The sequence below is a fragment of the Chanodichthys erythropterus genome, chromosome 12, assembly GCF_024489055.1.
Source record: "Chanodichthys erythropterus isolate Z2021 chromosome 12, ASM2448905v1, whole genome shotgun sequence".
NCBI classification, from domain to species: Eukaryota; Metazoa; Chordata; class Actinopteri; order Cypriniformes; family Xenocyprididae; genus Chanodichthys; species Chanodichthys erythropterus.
In genome coordinates this window covers 40,391,958-40,407,522 of record NC_090232.1, presented here as the reverse complement: position 1 = coordinate 40,407,522, position 15,565 = coordinate 40,391,958, and the positions used below count along the sequence as shown (strand labels likewise).

Below are 15,565 nucleotides of genomic sequence, written 5' to 3'. Positions count from 1 at the left end.
AGACTCACTGTATGTCATTTCCATGTACCGAACCCTTGTTATTTAACTATGCCGAGGTAAATTCAAATTTTGAATCTAGGGCACCTTTAAAGGAACAGTGCATTATTTATATATAAAACAAGTTAGTGTGACGGGTGGTAAGACAAACTGAGGGACGCGCACAAATCATAAAATATTTACAAAAAAAAAAAAAAAAAGGTTTATTGTGAATAAATATATTTTGTGTAAACAGGGACACGCATATAATCCTGAAAATGTTTGAAAAAAATATATAACTTATTTGGTGATACCATATATTTTAATATTCCATAATATTTTGGTGTTAACACGGACATCTGAAATTGGCTATGAAATAATGAAAAATGATTAAAAATAGTATGTTAATCTTCAAAAAAAAAAAAAAAAAAATTTATCATATAATGATAAAAAAAAAAACACTTGAATTAATAACTTTAAGCTTTGGAAACAGACTTTGGGACATTTTTTGTGCCTTATGTATTTGATCAAACGTTGCGGACCCAAATGGCACCCCTTTCATAGAATGACTCATATCATAATTAAGTTATATGATATATAATATTATACGTTATAACAAGCAAAATTGGCTTTTGGCGCTCGAGCTGCTAGCAAAAACAGATTCCGCTACAACAAAACGAGAGTATTGTATGATTTCTTCTATTTGCTACCTACCTTCAAATCGCATGATAACAATGAAATTCGATTTGTTTTTGTTTATCCTAACGACTTAATATATGTTAATAGGCTAACAGTCGACCATTTCTCTGAAGTGCTGCACCGTCACTGTGAACCAATCAGATCCCTCCGTTTCGTCGGTGGGGTTCAATCAGTTGATTGGCCAGACTTCTGTGATTGACGTGGATCTAAACCAATGATTTAGGAGAAACGTTAGTTTGGAATGCAAGTTTACAACATTCGTTATAAAATAATTCAAACCGTCAATATGTTTATCTCCACTGTTTATCTGTTATTCTATAGTCTTTGTCTCAACTTAGCGTGAATGTGTGTTAAAATCTAAAATACATATACATCTATCGACATGTAGGCTAGATCTTGATGTAGTATGCCATGTGAATCGTCACCATTCACTTTCGTTGCATGAAACTGATGAAAATTAAATTGAATGTTGAGTTTTTAGTCCATTAATTTAGTCAAACAACTAATTTTGTGATTCGTGGAAGAAATTAAGTTATACTTTCGAACAACAAGTTAAAAATAGAATATAAAATTCTGGTTGAAATATCCGTTTTGTGTTTCTTTTTCCAATTAACTGTCCTCATTCCTCTATCCCAGCTAACAATTTTTGGTTCCATGTTTCTTTGTTGTACTTTTTTTTAATCTAATCGCTCTATTTAAAGTAGCAAGCATGGTATGATTCCAAAAAACACTTTCATTTAGTAGGAAATATAACAAGTTTCGTTTTGGCTGAAAGCGTGTTTATGACAGTGTGTTCTTCATTCAGCTGGAGATCCGTTAGTGAACATGTTGTGCTGCTGGGGAGCGCCGGTCAGAGACGGCTTCGGTCTGTTAAAGCCTGACAAAGTCAAACATGGCAATTATGGAATACGATCCATGTGTCCGAAATCAGCAGTTGAGGACATGTCAGCTGGAAGGAGTTTTGTTGTATTTATCCGGAATGGGAAAGTCTCGGTTCTGCGATTGCGCGGGGAAAACTATGATCACGATGGAAAACTAGGTATGATTACACTATTTTTATTCTTATTGTTAAAATGATCATAATACTTAATACATGTAAGATAAATGTCATAGCCAATTCAAAATGAAAACATGTTTGTTTTTATATTTACACTGAACAGAAGTTGAATTGATCAAAATATTTAATTTACTCCAGAGCAACTACAGCTGAAGAATAACAGAATCAGATCGATTGTCTGTGGAGGAGCTGGTGCGATTCTTCTTGCTGATGCAGGAAGAGTTCTCATTATGGACAAATCTACTGTGTGCCGGTATGATTTTGTAGGCATAAAAGTAAAAATTACCATAAATTATAATAACAAATATATATCTGACAAATTGTCTTTTCTCTGCAGGCATCTCAAAGGTCTGGAAAACAGGCAGGTGATTCAGATCACATGTGGAGATCAGCATTCAATGGCACTAACCAAGGGTATTCACGACCATTTAATCTAACATCTGATGTTTTGTTTTAATCTTTTGACATCCCATGAATTGAATGGCATTTGAGTGTAGATATGTAGAGCTGATGTTGGTCTTTCAGATGGTCAGTTGTTCGTATGGGGTGAAAACTCTCACGGTCAGCTGGGTTTGAAGAAAGAACATCCCGGCTCTCCGTCAGTTCAACAGGTGAAGAGTCTGTGTGGGATCCCACTGGCTCAGATCAGCGCTGGAGGAGACCACAGCTTTGTGTTGTCTCTCTCTGGAGTCGTGTTCGGATGGGGAAAGAACTCGGCTGGACAGCTGGGCCTCGGAGACACTACAGGTCTGAATACTTCATGTACAAACTAAATCAGTAGTAGTATAAAAGCACATATAAATGTACTAAATTTGTGCAATACTGTGTCAAATCTAAATCAAAGCATGACGTTTTTTCACCACAGACAGACACGTCCCAACGGTTGTAAATAGTCTGAACCGAAAGAAAACTGTGTCCATCTCATGTGGAGGAGAACACACTGCCACTCTATCAAAGGTAGTATGTTGTACTATATCATATATTTATGTCTTTGATATTAGATTAGAGGATTCAATAAGCTTGACAGAAAATGTATTAAGTAGTTTATCTTTCAGGGCGGCACAGTGTTCACATTTGGATCCGGAGGTTTTGGTCAGCTTGGGCACAACTCGTTTAAAGATGAACATCATCCGCGGGTGGTTGCTGAACTGTGGGGATCTAAAGTGTCACAGGTCACATGTGGGAGGTAAACTTGACTTTTCACAAGCAGACAGTGTTTTAGAGCAGTTGTGCAGATTTATTTATGCACAGTGACACTTCTTTAGCTCTCATGCAGCACATATGATAATTCCTCACATGGTTATAAATATTTGCCCAAATACAATCTTTTTATGGTTCAAGTTCAGTTCAGGAATTTATTTTTCTCGTTAAAGACGTCACACACTCGTATCAGTCTCATCGTCAAAGCTGATCTACTCATTTGGATGTGGGATGCAAGGGCAGCTGGGAAATGGAGAAATGATCAAGCAATCTGTGCCTTTATCAGTGGATCTGTCAAATGGTAGATCTTTTAACAGTGTATTATTTTGTTATGAATATTGTTTTACTCGTCATGTTGCTCAGAACTCTAAACTAAATGTTTGTTGCACACAGAATGTGATCATGAATATATGATTGAAAAACTCATTGCTGGGGAGAATCATTCCTTTGCCTTGTTTTTCAAAGTAAGACAGTTTTCATTCATAAATAGTTTAACATATAAATTATTGTAGGATAATATTTTTACTATGTTATAGGAGCTTGAAAGTAAGCCAAAATCCACTCTCAGAGGGGTTTTGACATTAGATGACAGAATGATTGACCGATGGGTGTCTGAAAGTGATTCATGGAAAGTAATAAAGAAGTGAGTGTTTGACTTATCTATTTACATGATTTTTTTATGATATTGCTATAAATTGCATACTATGTCCATGTTGCTCTTAAAATATTGTGAAAATGCATGTGGAGCTGTGTGTTGCATGTGTCCTTCTTTTTAAACTTAGTAAAATAAATAGCAGAAATTCCAGATAGTATTTATGTTATATAATTTTTACACAATGTTAGATTTTGCTGAATTTGGCTGAGCAGTTGTTTGGGTGGCTCGCCAATTTATTATATTTCTCTAATACATAAAATAAGTACGCTTGTTCAGTGTTCTTGTGGGAAGAATTTATTGACGGTAGTATTGTAGCAGTTCCCATTCAGTCAGTCACGTTCGACGTTACGTCGATACTGACGTAATTGGGTTCTCGCTAGGGAGCCCAATCACCTCCAAGGATACAAAACAAGCCAATGGGAATTGGCCTGTGAGATTTACATGCCGGGCCCCTCTCCCGGCATCCGGGTATAAATAGGGCCGGCATACTCACCTTCATTCTTACTTTTGCTTCGGAGCAGATCAGTTCGGATCTTCCATCACCTCTAAAGAGTGAATTTCTTGAAAGAGCAAACAGCAATTTTAATTGCTACAGGACTCCTCCTGAAAACAGCAATTTTAATTGCTACTGTCTGTTTGTTCCGGTGGCCTGCTCGAAGTCTCTCCAGCTGTGGGAAAAGGCACGCTCAGCGGTGGGGGTGACAGCGCGCTGCCCACAGGACGGTGCTACGCCCATCCCTGGGTGCTTCGGCTGGTGAGGTTTTCTGAAAGAGCAAGCATGGGCGATCAGCGTCTTTTTCAAGATGTCTTTTCGTCCGTGTGTTTCTGGATGCGGTCGTTTCCTGACCTCCTCTGATGGCCACGACCACTGTCTCACGTGTCTGGGTAGACCGCACGCTGAGTCATCGCTCGTGGATGGTACATCCCCTCTGTCACTACCCCAGCGCCGGCGATAGTGTGATCTGAGGATCACAGTGGGAGCCACTTCGTCGGGTCCGTCCCCACGAACCTCCCACTCCTCCACAACACCATGTGCCGTCGAGCTGCCGCCTGCTGTCGCGGGGCCCTCTTCGAGGCCCTCTTCGGGGGTGCCCCACATCACTTTCGGCGCTACAGAAGAGGATCGGATGTTGATCGCTGCATCGGGGAGTGGGTTGAACGGTTCAGAGTCCGACGATGACTCCGAGCTTCCGCCCTCCGGGGTGGCTGCTCAGTCAGAGGCGGACTCTGAGCTAACAGCCATGCTTGCCCGGCCCGCCACGGGCATCGGGCTCGAGTGGAACCCTCCACCGTTGGTATCTGGGTTCGGGGCGCAGCTCCCAGCTGCGTCCCGCCCCAGTGCCCTTCTTCCCGGAGGTGCATGAGGAGCTCCAGAAGACCTGGTTGGCACCTCACACTGCCAGACTACGGTCTTCTGCCTCCCCCACTCTCACTACCCTCGATGGTGGAGCCGCCAGGGGGTACGTGGACATTCCGCAGGTGGAACGTGCGATTGCAGTGCACTTGTGCCCGCAGTCCGCGGCCACCTGGCGGAATCGTCCGCGTCTCCCGTCCAAAGCGGGTAAGACCACGGCCGCTCTCGCGGCCAAGGCTTACTCCGCTGCTGGACAGGCGGCTTCTGCCCTGCACGCCATGGCGATCCTGCAGGTCCATCAGGCGAAAGCTCTGAAGGACCTGCACGAGGGTAGTGCTGAACCAGGGTTGCTGCAAGAGCTGCGCGCCGCGACCGACCTCGCCCTCCGGGAGGAAGGCCACGCCCCCCGCCCAGGCCGCCAAACCGCCTTCCAAGAGGAAGAAGAAGGCGAAGAAGCGGCCCTAAGATGGGAGAACCGGAGGTTTTGGAGATTGCTTCGGAGACGGTGACCGCACCGCACCATCACCGCATCCTGTGTTGTTTTTCAATAAAAGAGCAATTTCCGAAACCTCTGGGTCATATAAGAAGGTCTGCGCTGGGGGTGAGCGAGCTTTCGCTCCCTCTCTCTCAGCCATTCCTTCCTTCGCCACGGGCAGGGTCTTGGCGCCCCGGGAACGCAATGCCTTCCCACGCCACCCTGCCCACTCGGAGCCATGTGAGCGGACCCCACTCACAGCCTCGACTTCGGGACGCACTGCCTCCCAAATTGGGCCACAGTGCTCCATGCTGCCCCCTTCTGTTGTCCGAATGGTTCCACTCGTACGGAGCTTGGGGGCGTGGCTACGCCTTCCCAACCCGTCCCGTTGGCTCATTCGGACAATCAGACTCGGCTATGCGATTCAGTTCGCCAGGCGTCCCCCAGGTTCAGCGGCGTTCTGTTCACCTCGGTGACAGGTCCCAACGCCTCTGTCCTGCGGGCGGAGATTGCGGTTCTTTTGGCGAAGGACGCAATAGAGCCTGTCCCTCCGGCCGAGATGAAGTCTGGGTTTTACAGCCCTTACTTCATAGTACCCAAGAAAGGCGGGGGGTTACGACCGATCCTGGACCTGCATGTCTTGAACCTTCACAGGCTCCCGTTCAAGATGCTCACGGTGAAATGCATTCTCACGTGCGTTCGCGCCCAGGATTGGTTTGCAGCCATCGACCTGAAGGACGTGTACTTTCATGTCTCGATCCTTCCTCGACACAGACTGTTCCTACGGTTTGCGTTCGAGGGGCAGGCATATCAGTACAGGGTCCTACCCTTCGGGCTGTCCCTGTCTCCTCACGTCTTTACCAAAGTTGCAGAGGGGGCCCTTGCCCCGCTCAGGGAAGTGGGTGTTCGCATCCTCAACTACCTCAGTCGCGAGAGCAGTTGTGCGAACACAGGGACCTGGTGCTCAGTCACCTCAGCCAGTTGGGGCTTCGGGTCAACCGGGAGAAGAGCAAGCTCTGCCCCGTGCAGAGCATCTCTTTTCTCGGTGTGGAGCTGGACTCGGTCAATATGACAGCACGTCTCACCAACGAGCGTGCACAGTCGGTGCTGAACTGCCTGAACTCGTTCTTGCGGAAAACAGCGGTCCCACTGAAACAATTTCAGAGGCTCCTGGGGCATATGGCATCCGCAGCCGCGGTCACGCCGCTCGGATTGCTTCATATGAGACCGCTTCAGCACTGGCTTCACAACCGAGTCCCGAGGTGGGCATGGCACCGTGGCTCACTCCGTGTGGTCATCACACCGAGTTGTCGCCGCACATTCAGCCCGTGGTCGGACCTTGCTTTTCTACGGGCCGGGGTGCCCCTAGTGCAAGTGTCCAGGCATGTTGTTGTCACAACAGATGCCTCTGCCACCGGCTGGGGTGCCATATGCAGTGGCCAGTCGATGTCGGGGTCCTGGACAGGACCCCATCGCCATTGGCATATCAACTGCCTCGAGTTGCTGGCAGTACTCCTTGCGCTGCGCCGGTTTCGACCGCTGCTGCAGGGCAAGCATGTACTGGTCCGGATGGACAACACATTGGCGGTAGCGTACATCAACCACCAGGGTGGTCTACGCTCCCGTCGCATGTCGCAACTCGCCCGCCATCTCCTCCTGTGGAGTCAGCGCTGACTCAGGTCGCTGTGCGCCTCCTACCTTCCGGGCGAGCTCAATCGTGCGGCCGAGGCGCTCTCACGACAGCTCACGCTCCCGGGGGAATGGAGACTCCACCCCCAGGCGGTCCAGCTGATATGGAGCCGGTTCGGGGAAGCACAGGTGGACCTGTTCGCTTCTCGGGAATCCGCCCATTGCCAGTTGTTTTATTCGCTGACCGAGGGGACCCTCGGCACGGATGCACTGGCACACAGCTGGCCCCGGGGGAGGGCGAGGAGCAGGTCTTGCTAGTTGCGCCATACTGGCCCAACCCGACCTGGTTCCCGGAACTCATGCTCCTCGCGACAGCCCATCCCTGGCGCATCCCCCTGAGGAAGGACCTCCTCTCTCAGGGGCAGGGCACCATATGGCACCCGCGGCCCGATCTGTGGAACCTCCACGTGTGGTTCCTGGACGGGACGCGGCAGACTTGAGTGGCCTACCGTCCGCGGTAGTCGACACCATCACTTCGGCCAGAGCCCCCTCTACGAGGCGCGCCTATGCCATGAAGTGGAGTCTGTTCGTTGAGTGGTGTTCCTCCCGTCGGGAGGACCCCCGGAAATGCCCGGTCTGTGTTGTGCTTTCCTTCCTTCAAGAGGGTTTGGAACGGAGGCTGTCCCCTTCCACCCTGAATGTTTATGTGGGTGTCCACCCGTGTGCTTTCTACTCGTAGTTAGCTACTCGGGAGAGGGAATGCGAGCACTTTTTTCGCTCCTCAGTTCAGTTCCCCGTAACGGCAAACCCTGTGGAGTTCCTCCTGCATCTTGCGGCGGCCAGACGTCCGGCGCTAGGTCCAGTACTCGTGTGTATGCCCTTGTACAGTTGGTCTGCCCTTGTACTGGGCTAGATGCCCATATGCCGTGATTCCCCTGGGCTAATCCCATATGTGTTTGTCCATGGTAAGGTTTCCCTGACGGTAAACCCGTGTCTTTCCCTGGGCGGCTTCGTTTTGCCCCGTCTCTGATTGCTAGTCATTCCTCCCGAAAGGTAGGACCTACATCAGAGATCTTCCATATGCGTTACTGTTCTCAGACCAGTCCATATGTGTCTTCCACACGTTACCTCCCTTTGGGCAGGGTGTGGTCTCCATAGCTTTCCCCTCCTCGGGGAACGCTTTCCTGGCGTTTTTTTGTCGTTGCTGAAAAACGGGGGATTGAGTTCCGAAGCACTCTTCCCTGTGGGGTAGGAACAGCAGCTTCGACTTCTCCACGGTAACACCCTGTCCTCTCCATCCCACCGGTATGGAAGACATTCCTGGGCTTACTCTGGGCGCTGGAGGGTTGCGAGTATGGGCCGCATTTGCATTTGGCACGCCTCGGCCTGCCAGCACCTGCCTCCCTAACACTCGTAACGTGGTTCAGTTGCTATGGCGTTTTCAACGGGACCCCATTACGTCAGTATCGACGTAACGTCGAACGTGACTGACTGAATGGGAACGTCTAGGTTACTATTGTAACCCCATTCCCAGAAGGAGGGAACGGAGACGTTACGTTCCCCTGCCATAGCTTGGAGCCACCGCTGAGCGGCCAGATACCTGTCTCGGCTCCTCAGCAAAAATATGAATGAAGGTGAGTATGCCGGCGCTTTTTATACCCGGATGCCGGGGGAGGGGCCCGGCATGTAAATCTCACAGGCCAATTCCCATTGGCTTGTTTTGTATCCTTGGAGGTGATTGGGCTCCCTAGCGAGACCCCATTACGTCAGTATCGACGTAACGTCTCCGTTCCCTCCTTCTGGGAACGGGGGTTACAATAGTAACCTAGACGTTTCTCCCTCGTCTACTGTATAGTGATCCAAACGACCAAATGCAGCTTAATACCAGGCACAGTCACAATTTGACTAAAGATGACTGAAAATACACATATTCTTTCATCAATTTAGTATGTGGATCTTAATCTTATGTAGGATTCTTGCTATTATTTGATTAGAGGTAATGTGACCTAATAATGTAATTTAGCAATTTTATATATTATAGTGATGCATATAAATAAATGGACTAAAAAGTATAGTTTTGTTATTTACAGCGAAATATATGCAGTGTTCTCCTCTGCTGCCTCTTTGAATGGAAGTTTTCTCAAAACAAGGTAAAATTAGATAGTATTATGTAGTAATTTCTCCTCCTTATGCCAAAAATGATTTCTTCCATCACAGATTTGATGTAATGTTCTGTCTTTGTAGTTGTGATGAACATTATCAGACGTCTGTGGAGAATTGTGGGTTGGATTTTGATCTGGTTAAAACATCCTTTGCAAAGTTATCAGAGAATGAAAGGTTGATCTCAGAGGTAATGATGAACCCAACATTTACAAAATGTTCATTACATTTTAAACAGCATGCGTGAGATGCAGTTCATGGTTTTTGGCCCTTAGGTGGTGAAAGTGGTTCACAATACACTGCTGCCATATCTGAATTCAAATCCAACTGGTGTTGAATCTCTGAGACTTTACCTTCTCCTCCCTGAACTCCTCAGAGGACTTCAGAAAAAAAAAAGAACTGAACTCACTGGAGCACTGGCCTCCAAAATCCTTCAGTTGAAACCTGCTGCTCGCAAGATGTTAGGTAAAGCTGTAGGACCATTTCAATCTTTGTGTTGTTGATCTTGTGGTATTTGTCTAAGTATTTGTATGATATATTCTCAGAGATGTACTGGTCCAAACTCCCTGATGATTGGCTCAAAGGCTTGGTGAAGTTATTTCACAAAGAAACTGCTGAGGTGATTGGCCAGATTTCTTGTGGTAAAACTGGCTATAACTTAACTAGACGCCTGAAGAACTTTTTGCAGATCCTTCAGATGCTCTATGAGGTGCCTTTTTTAAACATTTGATCACAAGATGAAATTTATCTTATCATTGTATAATGGTTGTTTCTTTGTCTCTGTTGTGAAGGTCTGTTGCAGTACCCACAGTGACATCACAAACAGTGATTTCATCATTCATGAGGTCAATGATCTCATAGTTATGGTGAGAACCAAAGCAATAGTGAATTCTGTTTCAGATATTTTTGGACAAAAACCATAATACCAAGAATTTCTCTTTTTCTATACATCAATAGCTGCAAGTTACCTTGAAAGACCTGGCCATGATTTTATTGTGCCTTTGTTTCACTGAAGATGCTGATGATTTGGTGACACTGAAAGATTACTACTTTGTGGGTATTCAAAGCTTCTGACATGATGCATATGAACATTTAAATGAGATTTGCTTGACATTTTTTATGTTCTGTGTTCAACAACTTTAACGAATCTTACAGTACTTCCATGGATCTTTCTTTCAGGAAATTATTGAAATATTGGTCAAGTTCCCTTTTGCAGCTGACTCCCAATCTAAACGGAGAATGTTTTGTGTAAGTCAGAGATGAATATGCTTTGTCATACATATGTAAGGTAACTTAATTTTTAAGCAAGTTACCCTCAAACCTGTATGACTTTCTTTCTTAGGTGGGACACAAAATACATTTAAAAAAGAAAAAAAAGAAAAAATGAAAAAGGTTCACAGGGATTCTATATAGAACTCTAGGATTCTTGACTTCATTTTAAAGAACCCTCTTGATGCCAAAAAGGTTCTATAAGGAGAAATGTCTTACATGATTGCATAATACCCTCATGTTTAACAGGTTATTTGATGATAAACTATGTTTACAAGCTGTTTAATTCATAAAATGTAATTAAAAATTAATTAAAATTAATTTCCTTAAAGGTTCTATATTATAGAGCCTTTTCTTCTAAGAATGCAGGACATCTTGAGAAATGCCTTTTTCCCTTGGACCATACATTGGAGGTCAATGGGCATCAAAACTGTCAGGTTACCAGCATTCTTCAGAATACTTGTGTTCCGCAGAAGACAGAAAGTCATACAGGTTTGCAATGACACAAATGATGACAGAATTTACATTTTTTGGTGAACTATCCCTTTAAAGCTGACATAATTGCATCTCTTTTAGTACTTGCAGATGCGCTTACAGTTCTCTCCTGACCGAGAGAAGCTCATGTTAAATGACAACGTGTTGCACATAAACAGGGAATCACTGTTGACAGACACGCTAAAGTATCTCAGACAAAACACCCACTCATTTTATCATCCATTAGAGGTAAAGAATTACAGAATTGAAATCAGATTTTAAAAGTCTGACAGTGCATTTTACCTTTACATTTATGAAAATGTCTCCTGTACAGGTGGTGTTCATCGGGGAGAATGGAATAGATTGGAGGGGCTTATCTGCAGAATTCTTCACCCTCCTTTCCCAGTGTCTTCTCAAATGGGAGAAAAAGGTGCTGGAAGTCCAAGAGAATTCATTGGTTTGGTTCAATCCTGATGTAAGCTCTACACCAAACAATTCGTATTCCTTCTTATGTGGTCTTCCCCATATATAAATATGCTTTGGTCTTTTCAGCACACGGAAGATAATAAGGATTTTTATTATCTTGGCATTATCTGTGGAATGGCGTTGTACAACAATCATTACATGGACATTAACTTCCCGCTAGCCTTGTTCAAGAAACTGCTCAAGCTGAGTCCCACTCTGAATGATCTGGAGGAACTGTCCCCTGTGGAGGCCGGGTAAACCGTTAAAGGGATAGTTGACCCAAAAATGAAAATTTGATGTTTATCTGCTTACCCCCAGTGCATCCAAGATGTAGGTGACATTTTTTCTTCAGTCGATCACAAATTATGATTTTTAACTGCAACCGCTGCCGTCTGTCATCTATAAGAGTGAATAAAACTTGCTTAGACAAATCCAAATTAATCCCTGCGGCTCGTGACGACACATTAATGTCCTAAGACATGAAACGATCGGTTTGTGCAAGAAACTGAACAGTATTTATATAATTTTTTACCTCTAATACACCACTATGTCCAACTGCATTCAGCATTCGCTTGATGATGTCTGATCGCGCTCTGTCAACGGCAGTGATGTCTGACACTCATTGAAGTATATGCGCGAGACATCACTGCCATTGTCAGAGCGCAATCAGACATCACTAAAGGAGTCCTGAACGCAGTTGGACATAGTGGTGTTTTAGAGGTAAAAAATGATATAAATACTGTTCAGTTTCTTGCACAAACCGATCGTTTCGTGTCTTAGGACATTAATGTGTCGTCAAGAGCCGCAGGGTTTCATTTGGATTTGTCTAAGCAAGGTTTATTCACTCTTATAGATGAAGTTCCCATCAACCGCCATTATTTGAATGACAGAGGGCAGCGGTTGCAGTTAAAAATCATCATTTGTGATCGACTGAAGAAAAAATGTCACCTACATCTTGGATGCACTGGGGGTAAGCAGATAAACATCAAATTTTCATTTTTGGGTGAACTGTCCCTTTAAAACCATTAGATTTTATACATTGTTTCACAGTGCAGGTCATGTTTTTAATTTTATTCTTAAAATCCCACATTAGAAGTTTGAAAAACCTTCTTGAGGAGGATGAGGACGTCGTGGATATACTCTTTTTGGATTTCACAGTAATACAGTTTTTTATGGTTCACTTGTACATAAGTGTACATAGCTGTTGTTTAAATGATTACATTAGCCTTTTATCTGTTTCAGGTCAAAGGGCAAGAGCTCATTCCAAACGGAGGTCAAATTCAAGTGAACAAAGCTAATAGGTAATGTACTATCTATCTATCTATCTATCTACCTATCTATTTTATCCATCTGTTTGTCTATCTATCTATTTTGCAGACAGAAGTATGTGGATTTGTATGTTGACTTTGTTTTCAACAAGTCCGTGAACAATCAGTTCAAGCATTTTTCAAGTGGTTTCTCTGAGGGCTGTCCGCTCGATATCTGGAGCATGTTCCACCCTGAGGAACTCCAGGAGCTTCTCCAAGGCTCCCCTAAATATGAATGGCAGGAGCTTCAAACGGTAAATGTATTTGCAAAACTGGCAAATTTCTAACAAATATTTAACACATTTAGTATTTAAGACTTCTGCTTCATCTTCAGTCGGCTTCCTATGAAAGCTGTTCTGCCTCTGATGAGCTTATCAAGAACTTCTGGACTGTTTTCTTTGAGTTCTCTGAAGAGAATAAGAAGAAATTTCTGAGTAAGCTTTAACTTGTTTTTGTTTGTTTTGTTTTTTTTATGCATCAACGACATCATTTGGACATTTAAGAAATATTATAATTTTTGCCTCACTCTATTTTTCTTCAGTGTTCTTGTATGGAACGGACCGTGTACCTGTTGGAGGTTTCTCGAAGCGCCCTCTGAAGATTTGTCAGTCAGATGGTCCTGATCCAGATGACCGTTTGCCAGAGGCCCAGACCTGTTTTGGCAGATTAATTCTTCCCAAATACAGCGATATCAACACACTTCGCAACAAGCTAGTACATGCAATCAACTTTTGTGAGGTGTTTGGAAGAGGGTAAATGTCCCTCGAGGTTCGAAACATCCAAAGTTCCCAACCCCAACATACACCAAGTGTGTGTTGATAAAACTTATCTATCTTTCTAGCTTATCTATTTTTATATTTTTTTAATTATGTGATTTAACTTTTACTGAGCTTCTTTCTGTCACAAATTTGAAAAACACAGCTCAGTCAATTGTTTATGCTTTACAGCTGGTAGAATAACTGAACTAAGGTATTTTGTGATTTGTATTATCATATTATATAGAATACATGCATTAATGCATGTATTCTAGTATGTCACCTCATAACCTTATTGTATGCCTGTTATTTGTTGGTTCTTAAAACTTACTTAAATGCTTAAATTTAAAAAAAAAAACATGTTGTAGTAACTGTCACAGGTTTAGTGGCTGTAAAGCCCAGAACACACCAAGCCAACACCGATGAAATAGTGGTGACGAAAACAGACCGTGGGGTTGGCTCATGTCGGCAGCGTCTGGGTCCAAAGTTGCCCTAATACACCAAACTAAATCTCAATAGCCGATGGTGAAGTAGCAGGTCCGTTCTGCGCCTGCATAAAAAGATATGCCTTTCTGTACCAGCAGGTGGCATTAGCTGAACAGCCAATCAGAATGATCAGATGGCCCGACGGACCAACGAGTTCCGACTCCGATTCAAAAACAGCCACAAGGACCAACTTCAGCCGCCGGTGCGGAACACACTGAGAAAACTTTCCGACAGCCGACCGTCGGCTTGGTGTGTTCTGGGCTTAATAAAACATACAACGAAGGAGATCCTTATGAGACTATTAATATAACTCAAAACACAAACAAGACACTACACAACCACTTTAACTCAAACAGGATCAATCCAGTACAGAGGGGAGCTGATAACTGAAGACTTAAAGGATTAGTTCACTTTCAAATAAAATATTCCTGATAATTTACTGACCCCCATGTCATCCAAGATGTCCATGTCCTTCTTTCTTCAGTTGAAAAGAAATTAAAGGTGCCCTAGAATTGAAAATTGAATTTACCTCGGCATAGTTAAATAATTCGAGTTCAGTACATGGAAAAGACATACAGTGAGTTTCAAGCACCATTGTTTCCTCCTTCTTATGTAAATTTGATTTGTGAAAAAGACCTCGGAAGGACAGGCGAATCTCAACATAACACCGACTGTTACGTAACAGTCGGGATCATTAATATGTACGCCCCAAACTTTTGCATATGCCAGCCCATGTTCAAGTATTAATGTCTGGAGCTGCACAGCAGAGTCATCAGACGTTATGCAGGTAAGCAAGCAAGAACAATAGTGAAAAATGGTAGATGGAGCAATAATAGCTGTTTAAGATCCATGATATCATGATATTTTTAGTGATATTTGTAAATTGTCTTTCTAAATGTTTCGTTAGCATGTTGTACTGTATGTACTGTTACATGTGGTTTAAGTTACCATTGTTTCTTACTGTATTCATGGAGACAAGAACCATGTTGTTATTTTCATTATTAAACACTTGCAGTCTGTATAATTCATAAATACAATTTCATTCTTTATAAATCTCTCCAACAGTGTGTAATGTTAGCTTTAGCCACAGAGCACTATCAAACTCATTCAGTTTCAAATGTAAACATCCAGATAAATACTATACTGATATCCTGCATGACGAACACTTAAAGATCCATTTTGAGGGTTATATTAGCTGTGTGAACTTTGTTTATGCAATGTATTATAGAGTCGCAAGCTTGGGGAGCAGGGAGCGCGAGCATTTAAAGGGGATGCGCACAGAATCGGCACATTTCTAATTATGCCCCAAAATAGGCAGTTCAAAAATTTAATAAAAGAAAAATCTATGGGGTATTTTGAGCTGGAACTTCACAGACACATTCAGGGGACACATTAGACTTATATTACATCTTGTGAAAAATGGTTCTAGGGCAACTTTAAGGTTTTTGATGAAAACATTCCAGGATTATTCTCCTTATAGTGGACTTCAGTGGCCTCCAAACGGTTGAAGGTCAAAATTACAGTTTCAGTGCAGCTTCAAAGGGCTCTACATGATACCAGATGAGGAATAAGGGTCTTATCTAGAGAAACCATCTGTCTTTTTC

General features: G+C 43.7%; 1 protein-coding gene across 2 annotated transcripts; it reads left to right on the top strand.

The window, feature by feature from the left end:
* Window positions 1–1,496: 1,496 nt before the first annotated feature.
* Window positions 1,497–15,208, top strand: LOC137033131 (probable E3 ubiquitin-protein ligase HERC3). 2 transcript variants are annotated; one of them, XM_067405270.1, is made up of 24 exons: window positions 1,497–1,714; window positions 1,871–1,985; window positions 2,070–2,146; window positions 2,258–2,479; window positions 2,598–2,689; window positions 2,788–2,918; window positions 3,106–3,233; window positions 3,326–3,396; window positions 3,469–3,575; window positions 9,136–9,195; window positions 9,290–9,395; window positions 9,481–9,670; window positions 9,751–9,914; window positions 9,997–10,071; window positions 10,163–10,258; window positions 10,385–10,453; window positions 11,051–11,197; window positions 11,283–11,423; window positions 11,501–11,667; window positions 12,507–12,570; window positions 12,656–12,714; window positions 12,791–12,974; window positions 13,055–13,154; window positions 13,262–15,208. In XM_067405270.1, exons 1-24 carry the CDS (start codon window positions 1,501–1,503, stop codon window positions 13,474–13,476), a joined length of 2,994 nt encoding a protein of 997 aa, XP_067261371.1. In that variant the 5' UTR covers window positions 1,497–1,500; the 3' UTR covers window positions 13,477–15,208. The 2 variants fall into 2 exon arrangements, with proteins under 2 accessions (XP_067261371.1, XP_067261372.1); XM_067405271.1 differs by lacking the exons at window positions 13,055–13,154; window positions 13,262–15,208 and having other exon boundaries at window positions 12,834–12,962.
* Window positions 15,209–15,565: the final 357 nt, after the last annotated feature.

Excerpts from the sequence above, each read along its gene's own strand:
- LOC137033131 (XM_067405270.1), top strand. The coding sequence starts at position 1,501 with ATGTTGTGCTGCTGGGGAGCGCCGGTCAGAGACGGCTTCGGTCTGTTA. Across the intron at positions 2,919-3,105 it reads TCACAGGTCACATGTGGGAG|ACGTCACACACTCGTATCAG; the intron begins GTAAACTTGACT and ends TTCTCGTTAAAG. Across the intron at positions 9,196-9,289 it reads GGAAGTTTTCTCAAAACAAG|TTGTGATGAACATTATCAGA; the intron begins GTAAAATTAGAT and ends CTGTCTTTGTAG.